Source organism: Bombina bombina, chromosome 2 (assembly GCF_027579735.1).
Source record: "Bombina bombina isolate aBomBom1 chromosome 2, aBomBom1.pri, whole genome shotgun sequence".
In the NCBI taxonomy this organism is placed as follows: Eukaryota; Metazoa; Chordata; class Amphibia; order Anura; family Bombinatoridae; genus Bombina; species Bombina bombina.
The window spans coordinates 492,562,876-492,578,594 of record NC_069500.1 but is presented as its reverse complement, the minus strand read 5'-3'; the positions used below and the strand labels follow the sequence as shown (position 1 = coordinate 492,578,594).

At 38.0% G+C, this 15,719-nt stretch overlaps 1 protein-coding gene across 1 annotated transcript in view; it reads left to right on the top strand.

Moving 5' to 3' along the window:
• The first annotated feature begins 249 nt into the window (after positions 1-249).
• Positions 250-15,719, top strand: part of PES1 (pescadillo ribosomal biogenesis factor 1) — a 68,079-nt gene continuing 52,609 nt past the window's right edge. The window contains exons 1-5 of the mRNA XM_053702211.1: positions 250-401; positions 2,628-2,707; positions 5,319-5,472; positions 9,166-9,275; positions 9,803-9,974. Coding sequence (XP_053558186.1) covers positions 378-401; positions 2,628-2,707; positions 5,319-5,472; positions 9,166-9,275; positions 9,803-9,974 — 540 coding nt within the window. The 5' untranslated portion in view covers positions 250-377. The remainder of the gene's footprint in view (positions 402-2,627; positions 2,708-5,318; positions 5,473-9,165; positions 9,276-9,802; positions 9,975-15,719) is intronic.

Sequence of the window (15,719 nt, the reverse complement as noted above, 5' to 3'; positions counted from 1 at the left end):
ACACACAGACAGCAGCAGAAGGAAAGCAAAAAATGTCCTATTGATTTGAGTCTCCCGCACTTCTCTGCTTCCTCACTCAGCTCTCTGTACCATGTGATCACTGCAGTCACGTGACTGCTGTGATGTCAGAGTGTCCTTTAGAGGGATAGAATCTAGCCGCTACCACTTTGCCTTCCCTCCCTGGGTGTAGCAACATGGCAGTTTGGCTGCGCCTGCGTAGCATGTTAAGACGTCACAACCATGCGCAGGCTCCCTTCTGTAGCTTACCTAAACGTGCCTGTTCAGTACTGTAATAGGCATTCAGCTAGCCTACTATAGGGGTCCTCCCAGTCTTCACACGTGGTGAATACGGTAGCTCCGTGAATCTGTGACCGGAGATGGGAGGCCTGGAGAAAAAGAAGGTATCTAATATTTATACTTATATTATACCGCGGGTTACTCTAGTCCATTAGCTCTACAGGCGCACACGTGTAGCTTGACAGTTTAAATCTGAGATTCGAACATTAGAGTTGCTACTTAAAAATCCCTTATGCAAACATTTATAGGGAACTAAATTTTTTTTTTTTGTCTAATTAGTGAAAAATATTAACTGACCAATCCATTCCGAGCCCTTACAAGCCTTACAAATTACATTTTTTATTTTAATGAGCTTTTGATAATTCTGGCCTCTATACTTAGTGACTAAACAAGAGTGACCTACTATTGCGAGTTCAGTAATAAAAACACTCCACAGTTGGGTGATACAAGAGAACCTAATGCAGAGCAGAAAAAGCATTCAGTCGTACAGACAGGAATATCTTTTATTGAGCTTGGTGGAATTTGGTATGCGATTTGATAAACGTTGTCGACCTCTTATATAGTAACCTTACTGCTCACTATCATATTCATACCATACATATGATATTTCGATATATACAGTATAGACTTATGTTTTGAGGTTGCTTGGAATATTAACCCAAAAATTAACAAAATAGGATGTAGCATGATTAAAAGACATTAATTTCTAACAATTTCACATTATGTCAAATTGAGTGTGATTTTTTTTTTTTTATATAGCTAAGTCTTAAAGGGACACTAAGCCCAAATTTTGTCTTTCATGATTCAGATAGAGCATGCAGTTTTAATCAACTTTCTAATTTACTGCTATTATCAATTTTTCTTCGTTCACTTGCTATCTTTATTTTAAAAGCAGAAATATGATGCATAGTAGCCGGCCCATTTTTGATTGAGTACCTGGGTTATGCTTGCTTATTGGTGGGTAAATGTAAGCCTCCAATAAGCAAGCGCTATCCATGGTGCTGAACCTAAAATGTACTGGCTGCTAAGACTTACATTCCTGCTTTTAAAATAAAGATAGCAAGAGAACAAAGAAATTTTGATAATAGGAGTAAATTAGAAAGTTGCTTAAAATGTCATGCTCTATCTGAATCATGAAATAATTTTTTTTGGGGTTCAGTGTCCCTTTAAATATCCATTATGTGGGTTTGGTAGTGTGATTTATAGGTCTTGTCAGGACCAGCAAGATACTGTCACCAAGCAGCAAGTTTTGTATTTATTTTCCTCCAGTTTTGATACTTGGTATATAGGAATCCAGTTTTTTTATAGAGTGAAAAGTAATGGGGATAGCAGGCATCCATGATGATCCCCATTGTAACACCATTGATAGTTGCTGTTTAAAGATACATTGTCAAATTTAGAACCACATCTATTAAAATCAATTTTGATTAATACCAATCTCTGTTTGGCAATCTGACATCTGAACCTTGCAACACAATTTAGCGTAAACACTGCTACTTACACATAGGACTAGAGGTGGACCAGAAGATCACCATATACAATTGATACAGTGGAAAATTCCAAAGAACTATGTTGAGATAGAAAATAGAAAAAATTAGTGTCAGATATAAATGCGCCAATCCAGCCTTTCTTTGATTGGGGATGGTTGGGTTAAACAGAATAACTTTAAGATGTAAGTTAAGGGAAAAACTCAGACACAATAAGAATGAATTAATGATCTCAATGAGGGTTTGACTGTGAGACAGTGTACACCAATTGTCATATAACTGCATGTAATAGACACTACTATAAAGAAGATTATGCACAGATACTGATCTAAAAATCCAGTATAAAACCTTTTAAAAACTTACTTATAAGCTGCCTGTTTAGCACTATTGATGAGGTTAGGCTGGGACACCCAGTGAAAGGGGCTGGGAAAGCAGTAAGTGCAGACATTCACCCCTTTCCTGCATATGAAAAGACATATTTTACAGACTTCTGCTTGCTCGTGTTTATGTGCATCTGATACTTCGGGCTTGGTAAGGATTTTGAAAATCAGCACAATCTTATTAAAAAAAAAAATAAGCAAAACTATACATTGTTACAAAAACACCCCAGATGGGCTATATAAATGGATTATCTACAAAACATTTCTGCCAAGAATAATCCAGTGTTCAATGTTCCTTTAAAGACTGACCCCATACTGATAGTGTTTGTAAAATATATAGGCATGCATACATTGTAGTTAATGAAAGTAAATTAATAAACTTTGGAGACCTGGCATGGCCTGGGGGGGGGGGGGGGCTGTAACATTGGAGACAGAGGTAATATTTTATTCTCTTCTTTTTCAGTATGAAAGTGGCTCGGCCACCAACTACATCACCAGAAATAAGGCTCGCAAGAAGCTGCAGCTTAGCCTCCCCGACTTCAGGTATTATCATTGCTTCGCACATGTTTTGTAGAGTTACACTGGCTGGAAGAATCTGCTACATATTAGTTAGTACAGTGCTTGCCTCCTTTTTATTATTTTATGTAGAGGTGGGCAGAATTGGATAAACTGTAAGGGGACATGATATGATTCGGGTATAGCATACGTTTTTAAACAACTCTCCAATTTACTTCTATTATCAAATTTGCTTCATTCTCTTGGTATTCTTTGTTGAAGCAGTAGAAATATACTATTGGGAACATATTGGTAAGCCATTGACAAGAGGCATATATGCATCCACAAGTCAGCAGCTAGCTCCCAGCTCCTGAGTCTACCTAGGCAAGCTTTTTAACAAAGGATTCCACAAGAACTAAGCAAATTACGTAATAGAAGTAAATTGAAAAGTTGTTTAAAAATTTAATCTCTATCTGAATAATGAAGGAATAATTTTTTCATGTCCCATTAAAAATATGATGTAATCTAGTTCAACCACTTTGCATCTCATGTTCAGTATCCCCTTACCAATGCAGTGCTTCGCTATAAACACTACATTATCTCTATCGTTCCCATTATTTGAGTTTTTAGAAGGTGGGAAAACATTTATTATTATTTTTGCCTGAGTGATTAAAACAGCCTTGTGTACTTTATGTGAATTACTTGTAAAGCATCCCTGAGCTAGCACTTTGGATAAATAGTGAATTAGATTTTAGTTGAACAGACCATAATTGTAGGATTTTTTTTTTTGTTTGTTTTTTATTGCACTTAAGATTATTATTAAAAGTTATTTTTGTTTAACCAAATTGTGTCTTCAGTCCTTTCTAAAGTTATTTACTGAATCTTCATTCACAAACCCACCGTTTTTTATTTTAAATGTGCAGCTGTAAGAAGCAGTATATTTCTATCCATCTGTATACTGCCTTTTTGTTTATTGGTCAGCTGCCAGTGCATGGCATCTTATTCTTGTGTATCCATTAAATTAAAAGCAAGCCTTTTTATGTCACATTAAAGCATGGTGGATTTGATTTAAATCATGGTTTTCATTTTTATACATTTTCAGATTATTTTTCCAGTAACATCAGAACATTACTGATTTGGTTATACAGGTATACCCCGCCCATACAGCGGATAAGGGACCGGAGCCCAACTGTAAAGTGAAAACCGCCTTAAAGTGAAACAAGGCGGTTTTAGCTTTCTTTTCACTTGCCAGTGTGTTTAAAAACTTGAAAACATGTTTGAACTTACATATATTAGGGGTCCAATAGTGCTATGTTTAGTTTAACACTAGCACAGCACAGTATTCAATTAGTATTCAATAAATACTGTACCTGTAAAATAGTGATATTTACTGTAGTACAATTTGCCAGACTATAGCACTAAGAAACAGATTGCACTGTAATGCAGTAAACCGAGTGAACTAAGCATAACAGAATGGTGCCAGTGATTTTCCCCCCCCCCCCCGCAATCTTACGATGATTACAGCACTGTTTCAAAATCCTTGGAGGTTGAACTTCAGCTCCACAAAGCACTGTATTAGTGAAGCGCTGTAAAGTGAAGTATACCTATATGTCATTAGATATGCATAGATCATTTAAATAAATGAAATTAGTGGGCGCTGAACTATCTCCAGTTTAATAGGTTTTATCATTTATATTTAATCAACTTTTCAGCTGTACTTTATTAGAAAGAGAAACATGATTACCTTTAATAAAAATTAACAATAACATTATTTCATTTTCAATGATTGCCCCTCTGTCCTCACTCTTAGTTCCTTGTGCCGATCTATTCCACTCAAAACAATCTTCAAATCAGTGAGGTTCTGAGGAGTTAAGAAGCAGCGGTCGTAAGACCGCTGCTCCTTAACTTGTCCGCCACCTCTGAGGCGGCAGACGGCAATCATCCCGATTGGATTCAATTGGGATGATTGACACGCCCTGCTAACGGCAGATTGGCCGAGAATGTGTAGGGGGCAGCATTCGACAAGCATTTCACTAGAACTGCTTGTGCAAAGATAAATGTCGATAGTGCATCGATGTGGGGCGGACATGATCCACTGCAGTATGGGTTGATTATTCTGTGTACATCGATTTGCAGGGGAGCAATGGCATTAAAGGGACAGTAATGTCAAAAATAAACTTTCATGATTCAGAAACATGCGATTTTAAACAATTTTTAAGCTTTCTTCTTATCTAATTTGCTTCGTTTTCTTGGTATCCATTGTTGAAAAGCATACATCAATAGGTTCAGAAGTAGTGCACTACTGTGAGATGAGCATTATCGGGTGTTATTGTATGTTTGTGTGTGTAGAATTATATATATATATATATATATATATATGAGAGATCGATCTAGAAATATATAAATAATATACACACTCCAATGGCTATCATAGGTATGGCTAAAAGTTGCTGGCTCCTGGATTTTGACCAAATTTTGTTGAGCCCTGTTCTAATTGTATTTGTTTATGAATGACAAAGGACATGGTTTATGTTGTGCCCATGGCGAGCACGTCTTGCAGTGATAACATTTAACAGAGGCTTTTCAATAGAATATGTTTGATTGATCTGTTTAAGTTTATATGAGATTCACTTATGTTTAAAACCTTCCTTTACCACAGGCGTCTTTGTATTCTAAAAGGGATTTACCCACATGAACCCAAGCACAAGAAGAAGGTTAACAAGGGTTCCACTGCCCCTCGGACATTTTATTTCCTCAAGGACATACGATTCTTACTTCATGAACCAATTGTAGGAAAATTCAGAGAGTACAAGGTTTGTTTGCTTTTTTTTATGCATCTTATTTATCCAGGCTTCATTTTGTAATATAGCTTAAGTTAAAGAGACACTGAACTCTCATATATAGATAGCGATAGATATAGAGAGAGAGAGAGATCTACAGGGATGCGCAATTCCTATCGCCCGACGCCCGGGACATGCAGTTTTGGGTGCAGGGCATGCGTTTTTTTCTCTCCAGATTTAGCCCTGTTGCGGGCAAGCAGACCGGACCATTAAAGCTTTTTTTTTTTCTTTTCTTATTAAGCAGACCATTATTATAGGGTTTTTTTTCTCCCCTTAGCAGACATTTATAGCTTTTTTCTTTATTAAGCAGAGCATAAAAGCTTTTTTTTTTTTTATTCCCCTTATTACCACGCTGCCGGTTTAACAGCTCTTCCCTTCTAGGCCGACTCCCCTCTTTCAGTGGAGGTGAGTGGTAGACTCTCGATTTCCTGGCTTGCGCAGCTCTGCTATACACAGAGTATAATAGAGATTGGCTTGCTCTGATTCTGCTGCTGCTAGCTAATCTGTGAGCTGAAGGGGGTACGTTGTGAAAATACATAAATATTTGTATGATTTTGCGTACATTTTTTTTTTTTTTTTTATTCAACTGAACTTTGCTGCTGTTTCACTTTGGTAACAGAAAACTCTGGAAAACCTCAAAGTAAAACAGCAGCAAAGTTCATCTGAATTAAAACATTGAAATAAGCAAAATCATACAAATATTTATGTATTTTCACAGCGTACCCCCTTCAGCTCACAGATTAGCTATCAGCAGCGCATGAGCAGAATATAAAATCTGTTGGTCTCTATTCACAGCGCCAGGCGGTGGGCTCTGGAGTGTCTGTCAGCTCAACAGAACAGTGTCTCTATGCGGTTGCTCTGGTCACTGAGTTGGGTACTGTGAGACTGATATATAGTGGTTCTAGCGGTCCAGTGGCTCACGCTGCTGATCAACAGGATGTTTAATTTTTTTGTATGGCTACCAGTACTGGCGCAGCGGTTTAGGTCTCACTCCCCTTGTTGAAATTCATGTCCTGTTATTTCCTTTATATCAGCAACCACCTCAAGGGCTTCGTTAATGTAATAATTATATTAAAAAATCCCAACTTTCATGTTAATATATCCTACAATGTGTGAGTTGATGCTTGAAAGAATATACTATGATTTTTTTTTATTTTTGTCCTTGGCCATCATTTTGTGTAAGTGCCCCATTTAATGAAAAACACTTCTAATAACCACTGAAGGACAGAATATACACATAGTGATGGTAATGAATATGTGACTGGCAGCTTTCATCTGGAATATATATGTTTTTCTTCTTTGCTTTACTCTGCAGTCAACATAGTGACTTCCTTGCTTGTACATAACTACTTGCAATAAATGTTTGATGACTTTTTTCCTGCTTGACTGTATTACTCAACATTATGAGGAGTTCAACAAGGTCTGGAAGAGCTAAGACATGTTTGTCTCCATTCTCAATAGCTTGAAATATTTTTTATGCAAGCTGCTTACGACAAAATGTAATTCATAAAAAGAATATTATTAATGTTTTTTCATAGTTGAGTAGGTTAAGAAGGCAAAGTACTATATTAATATAATAAGAACAGGGCCACCCAAGATTTTTGTAAGGGGCATTGTTCAGTAATGGTTGGGTTAAGGAATCGCTCCCCTTGCTAATATCTTGTAACTCACAGAGCAGACTTATTTGTAGTCAAGATCATGAAGTTTTAATATGTTGGCCAAAAAAGGTATTGCGCATACAGGTGCAAACTTTCCCACGTTATACTGAACATTTGGGGACATAAGTGTCCTATAAAAATCCTAAAATAGGTTACATTTATAAAATGTTGTTCTGTCTTGTTTTTTTAAAGTGCAACTGCATGTCCTCTTGTTATCTACCTACCACACAGCTGGTACTGAACTGGATGCTGGAACATATATGTACCTGTAACCAATACAATACAAATATTGCAGTACGTGACAGGCATAATGAATGTTAAAAAAATATAATATATATACACACCCCTGTTAAAGTCAGGTTTCTGTGATGTAAAAAAAAATGAGACAAAGATAAATCATTTCAGAACTTTTTCCACCTTTAATGTGACCTATAAACTGTACAACTTGATTAAAAAATAAACTGAAACTTCTAGGTGGAAGGAAGTAAAAATAACTGGGGATGTAGCTGTGTTTAGAATTGAGCAATCACATTCAAAATCATGTTAAATAGAAGTAATTACACACCTGCCATCATTTAAAATGCCTCTGATTAACCCCAAATAAAGTTCAGCTGTTTATAGTAGGTCTTTCCTGACATTTTCTTAGTCGCAACCTACAGCAAAAGCCATGGTTCGCAGAGATCTTCCAAAGCATCAGAGGGATCTCATTGTTAAAAGGTATCAGTCAGGAGAACGGTACAAAAGAATTTCCAAGGCATTAGCTATACCATGGAACACAGTGAAGACAGTCATCATCAAGTGGAGAAAATATGGCGCAACAGTGACATTACCAAGAACTGGATGTCCCTCCAAAATTGATGAAAAGACAAGAAAAAAACTGGTCTGAGAGGCTGCCAAGAGGGCTACAGCATCATTAAAGGAGCTGCAGGAATATCTGGCAAGTACTCGCTGTGTGGTACATGTGACAACAATCACCCGTATTCTTCATATGTCTGGGCTATGGGGTAGAGTGGCAAGACGGAAGCCTTTTCCTACAAAATAAACATCCAAGCCTAGCTACATTTTGCAAAAACACATCTCAAGTCTTCCAAAAGCATGTCGCAAAAGGTGTTCTGGTTTGATGAAACCAAGATTAAACTTTTTGGCCATAATTCCAAAAGATATGTTCGGCGCAAAAACACTGCATATCACCAAAAGAACACCAAACCCACAGTGAAGCATGTTGGTGTCAGCATCATGCTTTGGGTCTGTTTTTCTTCAGCTGGAACTTGGGCCTTAGTCAAGGTAGAGCGAATTATGAACAGTTCCAAATACCAGACAATATTGGCACAAAACCTTCAGGCTTCTGCTAGAAAGCTGAACATGAAGAGGAACTTCATCTTTATGCATGACAACGCCCCAAAGCATACATCCAAATCAACAGAGGAATGGCTTCACCAGAAGAGGATTAAAGTTTTGTGATGGCCCAGTTAAAAGCCCAGACCTGAATCCAATCGAAAATCTGTGGGGTGATCTTAAGTGGGCTTGCCAAGTCAAGATGTGCCATGCTGAAAAACTCATACCCAAAAAGACTTATATATGATATTGATATATATATATATATATATATATATATATATGTATATATATGTATGTGTGTGTGTGTGTGTATATATATATATATATATATATATATATATATATATATATATATATATATATATATATATATATATATATATATATATATATATATATATATATATATATATATGTGTGTGTTTTGTTTCTTCCCCCCCCCCCCCCCGATGTTATTTAACTCCCGATCGTTAGCTGGTTATTTAGCGTGGTAGTTTTTTTTTTTTTTATTATTTTTTTTTGTTTTGTTTTGTTTGTTTTTTTTTTGACGAAAAATGCAGTTTATATTTATAATTTTCATTGTGTCATTTTGCATTTTTTTGCGTACCAACAATTACAGGGTTAGCCTTGCTCCTTAAGTGTATTTCAGCATTTCTTAATTTCCTCCAAGGTTTTTGTTCGCAAATTGCGTAAGGCATATGGGAAACGTGAATGGGATGCAGTGGACAGGCTCAGAGACAACAAACCTGCCTATAAACTGGATCACATCATCAAGGAGAGGTGAGTAGTTGAAGCTTCCTAGGAGCCTACAGTATATGGATGCCCAGTATTCTAGGTATAGATTGTGCCTTTCCAGGATCAAAAATAGGTCTGATGTTTGGCTGTCACTTTTTTGTATGGGCCAGAATAGTCTGGATTTAATACCAGCTTCTTTGTGACCCTAGATGACTTGGTATAGACTCCCATGCTTCCTTTGTAGCATAACAGATACTGAAGTCCTCCTGATTATTGCATTGATATTCTAGATACCTCTGGTTAAAACTATACTGTTTCTCTTGTTTTGATGTGGTAAATATTATTTTATTTTTTTATAAATATTTTTTATTGTAAAGATAATATTCAATTACATATGCAATGTTATAATAAAATTAAATAAACTTTGAAGCTGTAAACACAAGTCTTTGGGCTGTAGACTTTTTTTTTTGTTTCCATTCTTCTACAAAATACTTGTGTTTTTAAATTAGTAAATTTAAACCTAGTAATCGACAGTGCCACCTGTCTGATTGTGCCACCTGTTTCCTACGCAGGTATCCAAGCTTTATTGATGCTCTCCGTGACATGGATGATGCTCTTTCTATGTGCTTCCTTTTTTCCACTTTCCCTCGGACAGGGAAGTGCCACGTTCAGACTATCCAACTCTGTCGTCGGCTATCTGTAGAATTCCTGAACTACGTAATTGCATCACGTTCCTTGCGCAAGGTGAGCCATGATTTGTTACGGTGCATGTGTAAGTCACCAATTGTGTATATGTGAATTATTTATAAATAGTCTCATGAATACACTAAAATAGGTATAAATGGTTTTTATTTCAGTTACAAGTCATTTCTCTATTCTCAGAGGGACTATAAAGTTAAAATTAAACATTAATTTTTCAGAGAGAGCATGCTATTTTAAACCTTTTTGTTTAACTTTGATCAATTTTACTTCATTCTTTTATTGTTCTTTGTTGAAAATCTTATCTAGGTAGGCTCAGGAGCAGCAATGCACTGCTAGGAGCTATCTGTAAATTGGCAGCTGTACACATGTATGCCTCTTGTCATTGGCTCACCCAATTTGTTCAGCTAGCTCCCAGTAGTGCTCTGCTGCTTCTTCAACAAAGGTGGAAAATATTATAAGAGTGAATTGGAAAGTTGTTTAAAATTCCATGCTCTCTCAGGGGTGCTCCACTTTGGTGCTCCAGGGGTTTTGGAATTACATTTCCCATGATGCTCAGCCAGCACCAAGGTTGAGCACCCCCGCGTTTATCTGAATCTTGAAAGTTTAATTTTGACTTTGCTGTTTTTTTAATGTTACTAATTTTTAGCAGGTTCGAGAGTTAAAGTGCCATAAAACATGTTGAGATCTGTGCATATCCTAAAAGAGCTAATTAAGTAAAAATAGTTTGCTTAATAAAATGATTAAAAATTGCTGACAAGTATTTTAAAATAACTTTAGAAAATAAGCAAAATTAGTTTAATAGCTATGCTGCCTGGAGCCTTGATACAACCCCCCCCCCCATCAGTGTTTATCAACAGAAACACAGGCATTGTATTTGGCGCTCTACAAATAACCAATAATAATAATAAATTGTATTTCAACTGAGTTCACAGCAGCTTGTTTGCTTCTAGGTATGCGCCAGCGGATAATGAGTGTTAAAGGGACACCAGAATTATTGTTGTTTTAAAAGATAGATAATCCCTTTTATTACCCATTCCCCAGTTTTGCAAAACCAACATTGTTATATTAATACACTTTTTACCTCTGTGACTAACTTGTATCTAAGCATCTTCTGACCGCCCCTAATCACATGACTTTTAGTTATCTATTGACTTGCATTTTAGCCAATTAGTGCAGTGTCTGCCACTAGCCACGGGCGTGATCACAATGCTATCTATATGGCCTACATGAGCTTGCTCTCCCCTGCTGTGAAAAATAAATAAAATAGAGGTGGCCTTCAAGGGCTTAGAAATTATCATAAGCAGCTTCCTAGGTTTGCTTTCAACTACAATACCAAGAGAACAAAGCAAAATTGTTGATAAAAGTACATTGGAAAGTTGTTTAAAATAACATGCCATATTTGAAAAATTAAAGGGACAGTCAACCCAAAAATTACTGTTACTTATTTAGATTAGTTAATTAACAATCTTTACATCAAACTCTAGCCCAATTTTCTTCTAAATAAACTTTGGCAGAAAATACACTTACTAGATCTCATCTGGCTGTTTTGAAATGGCCGCCTGACTCCTCCTTCTCTGACGTCTCCCAAAAGCTTGATCTGCAGCACTAGTACAGGAACTTCTCGTCCCTGCGCGCTCCTTTCATTCAGTTCATTGTGAAACACATATGGCACCCCCCCTCACAGTATCTCCCCTCACTTTCAGAACGTTCTGCAGTCTGCACGAACTGGCCGATTAACACAGCTAGTGCTCTGTGATACTATTTATTTATGAGCTCTCAATGCGACAATTTGTAATTTCAACTCACGTCAAGGGGATTGTTCACCAAACTGCTTCTGTGAGAGCAAACCCCCTAAAGTGTAACTATATGCTTATGCTACACAGGGGTTACATTTCCTGGGGCCGTGTACAATGTGAGTTATATAGCACTTTCCCCTGGAAGCCAAAGTACAGCGGTGCTCACACGCAAACAGAACTACTGCTCAAACACTTTTAAATTTACTTATTGGATTTGTGCAAATTCTAGCATCTGTATATGTATCTGTATGATTTTGCCAGATAGCACACACAGATCATAAAGCTATACATTTAAATCTGTGCTTCCACTTGTTTTGATCATAATAACAACTTGACATAACGTTAGAATAATGCCTCCATGTAAGGGAAAACATTTCTCAGAGTGCACCACAGGACTTCAGACCGTGGCGTTCCCCAGAGCATCAGCGAAGCGGAGATTAGATGTGAGGCGAGAGATGAATTTGATCCGCTGCACTATAAGACGCCCATGTCTGCCCGGATTCTATTGCCGACCAGAATGAGCCCCGGCACTTCCCTAGCCCCAGAGCCCTCCACCGCCGTCAAGGATTGTCTCTCTTCCAGGGTTAGGCTAACAATGATCATAGGGGTTAGAGACTGGTTTGTTGTTCTGAAAGCCGTTTATCAGCACAAGGAATATTCTGACAACATTGACGTCTGCACCCCTGAAACAGCAGCAGATAGGCGCTTAAAAAAACATAACGCTCTTGGTGCTATACAACTCACATTGTACACGGCCCCAGGAAATGTAAATCATAGCAAATGTTTTCCCTTTCACTTACATGGAGGCATTATTCTAACGTTATGTTATGTTGTTATGATGTAAGTGAAAGGGAAAACATTTGCTATGATTTACATTTCCTGGGGCCGTGTACAATGTGAGTTGTATAGCACCAAGAGCGTTATGTTTTTTTAAGCGCCTATCTGCTGCTGTTTCAGGGGTGCAGACGTCAATGTTGTCAGAATATTCCTTGTGCTGATAAACGGCTTTCAGAACAACAAACCAGTCTCTAACCCCTATGATCATTGTTAGCCTAACCCTGGAAGAGAGACAATCCTTGACGGCGGTGGAGGGCTCTGGGGCTAGGGAAGTGCCGGGGCTCATTCTGGTCGGCAATAGAATCCGGGCAGACATGGGCGTCTTATAGTGCAGCGGATCAAATTCATCTCTCGCCTCACATCTAATCTCCGCTTCGCTGATGCTCTGGGGAACGCCACGGTCTGAAGTCCTGTGGTGCACTCTGAGAAATGTTTTCCCTTACATGGAGGCATTATTCTAACGTTATGTCAAGTTGTTATTATGATCAAAACAAGTGGAAGCACAGATTTAAATGTATAGCTTTATGATCTATGTGTGCTATCTGGCAAAATCATACAGATACATATACAGATGCTAGAATTTGCACAAATCCAATAAGTAAATTTAAAAGTGTTTGAGCAGTAGTTCTGTTTGCGTGTGAGCACAGCTGTACTTTGGCTTCCAGGGGAAAGTGCTATATAACTCACATTGTACACGGCCCCAGGAAATGTAACCCCTGTGTAGCATAAGCATATAGTTACACTTTAGGGGGTTTGGTGAACAATCCCCTTGACGTGAGTTGAAATTACAAATTGTCGCATTGAGAGCTCATAAATAAATAGTATCACAGAGCACTAGCTGTGTTAATCGGCCAGTTCGTGCAGACTGCAGACAGAACGTTCTGAAAGTGAGGGGAGATACTGTGAGGGGGGGGTGCCATATGTGTTTCACAATGAACTGAATGAAAGGAGCGCGCAGGGACGAGAAGTTCCTGTACTAGTGCTGCAGATCAAGCTTTTGGGAGACGTCAGAGAAGGAGGAGTCAGGCGGCCATTTCAAAACAGCCAGATGAGATCTAGTAAGTGTATTTTCTGCCAAAGTTTATTTAGAAGAAAATTGGGCTAGAGTTTGATGTAAAGATTGTTAATTAACTAATCTAAATAAGTAACAGTAATTTTTGGGTTGACTGTCCCTTTAAAGTGTTTTTTTTTTTTGGACTTGACTGTCCCTTTAAAGGACCAGTAAATACAGTAGATTTGCATAATCAACAAATGCATGATCAGACAATGCAATAGCACCTAGTCTGAACTTTAAATGAGTAGTAGATTTTTTTTTTTTTTTTTCTGACAAATTGTAAAGTTATGTCTATTTCCACTCCTGTGTCATGTGACAGCCACCAGCCAATCTCAAATGCATTCACGTTTATTCTGGGAATTCTTGCACATGCTCAGTAGGAGCCGGTGACTCAAAAAGTGTAAATATAAAAAGAATGTGCACATTTTGTTAATGGATTTTGTTAATGGAAGTTAATTGGGAAGTTGTTTAAAATTGTTTGCGCTATCTGCATGATGAAAGTTTAATTTTGACTTGAGTGTCCCTTTAAAGTATTGCATTCTACCAAAACAAAGGTGAAGATAGATGCAGCCATAGAAGGAATTGCGTGAGGGGAGTTAGAGCTGTACAATTCGGAAACTTAAAAGAAAGGGTTAATGGGGAGGCACTGCAGTATAAATTTGCAGGTAAAGTAATTAAAGTACAAATTATATTTTGTCTCTATACCAACTTGTTTTATGTCCCTTTTTTAACCCCTTAAAGACAGAGGACGTACCAGGTACGTCATAGAAAAAACTTCCCTTAATGACAGTTGACGTACCTGGTACGTCCTCTGTTGTCTGAAGTGCTGGAAGCGATCTAGATCGCTTCCAGCAGTTTACAAGGTATTGTAGTGATGCCTCAATATTGAGGCATCACTACAATCCCCCATTTTACATACCGATGCAGAAAGGGCCACCCTGTGGCCCCATCTGCATCGGCTATGTATGTTTTACCATTAGTTGCTCGGTGGGTGCTGCATTTAAGTAATATATCACCTCATTATTGAAATTAATACCCGATCTCTCTTTATTTATGTTTGCTGCCGGTCCGGCGGTTGCGGCGGGGTGTGGCGGGTGCGCGCGCACGCAAAATTTACAGCCCACTAAAATAAAAATAAAAAAGATCGATCTAGATGCAGTGGCATCTTTGTTCTTTAATAAGGGATCTGGGAGGGGGAGGGTTGAATATTATTTAGGGGGGCCAGCTACACTACAGCAAACATATATTTTATATTAAAAAACTTAAAAAAAAAAACTATTTTGGGGGGCAAATTGGGTACTGGCAGACAGCTGCCAGTACCCAAGATGGCGTCATATAGACAGAGGGGGAGGGTTAGAAAGATGTAAGGGGGGATCAGGGAGGTTGTGGGGTAAGGGGGGATCTATCACTGCAGACTTTATTCCAAAAAATAAAAAAAATATTTTTATTTCAGTACTGGCAGACTTTCTGCCAGTACTTAAGATGGCGGTGACAATTGTGAGGTGGGGAGGGAAGAGAGCTGTTTGAGGGGGGTCAGGGGGGGATCAGGGGGTGGGATGTGTCAGGTGGGAGGCTGATCTCTACACTAAAGCTAAAAATTAACCCCACAAGCTACCTAATTAACCCCTTAACTGCTGGGCATATTACAAGTGTGGTGCGCAGCAGTATTTAACGGCCTTATTATTACCAAAAAGCAACACCAAAGCCATATATGTCTGCTATTTCTGAACAAAGGGGATCCCAGAGAAGCATTTACAACCATTTGTGCCATAATTGCACAAGCTGTTTGTAAATAATTTCAGTGAGAAACATAAAATTTTGAAAAATTTAAGTTTTTTTTATTTGATCGTATTTGGCGGTGAAATGGTGGCATGAAATATACCAAAATGGGCCTATATCAATAATTTGGGTTGTCTACTACACTACACTAAAGCTAAAATTAAACCTAAAAGCTCCCTACAAGCTCCCTAATTAACCCCTTCACGGCTGGGCATAATACACGCGTGGTGTGCAGCGGCATTTAGCGGCCTTCTAATTACCAAAAAGCAACGCCAAATCCATATAGGTCTGCTATTTCTGAACAAAGGGGATCCCAGAGAA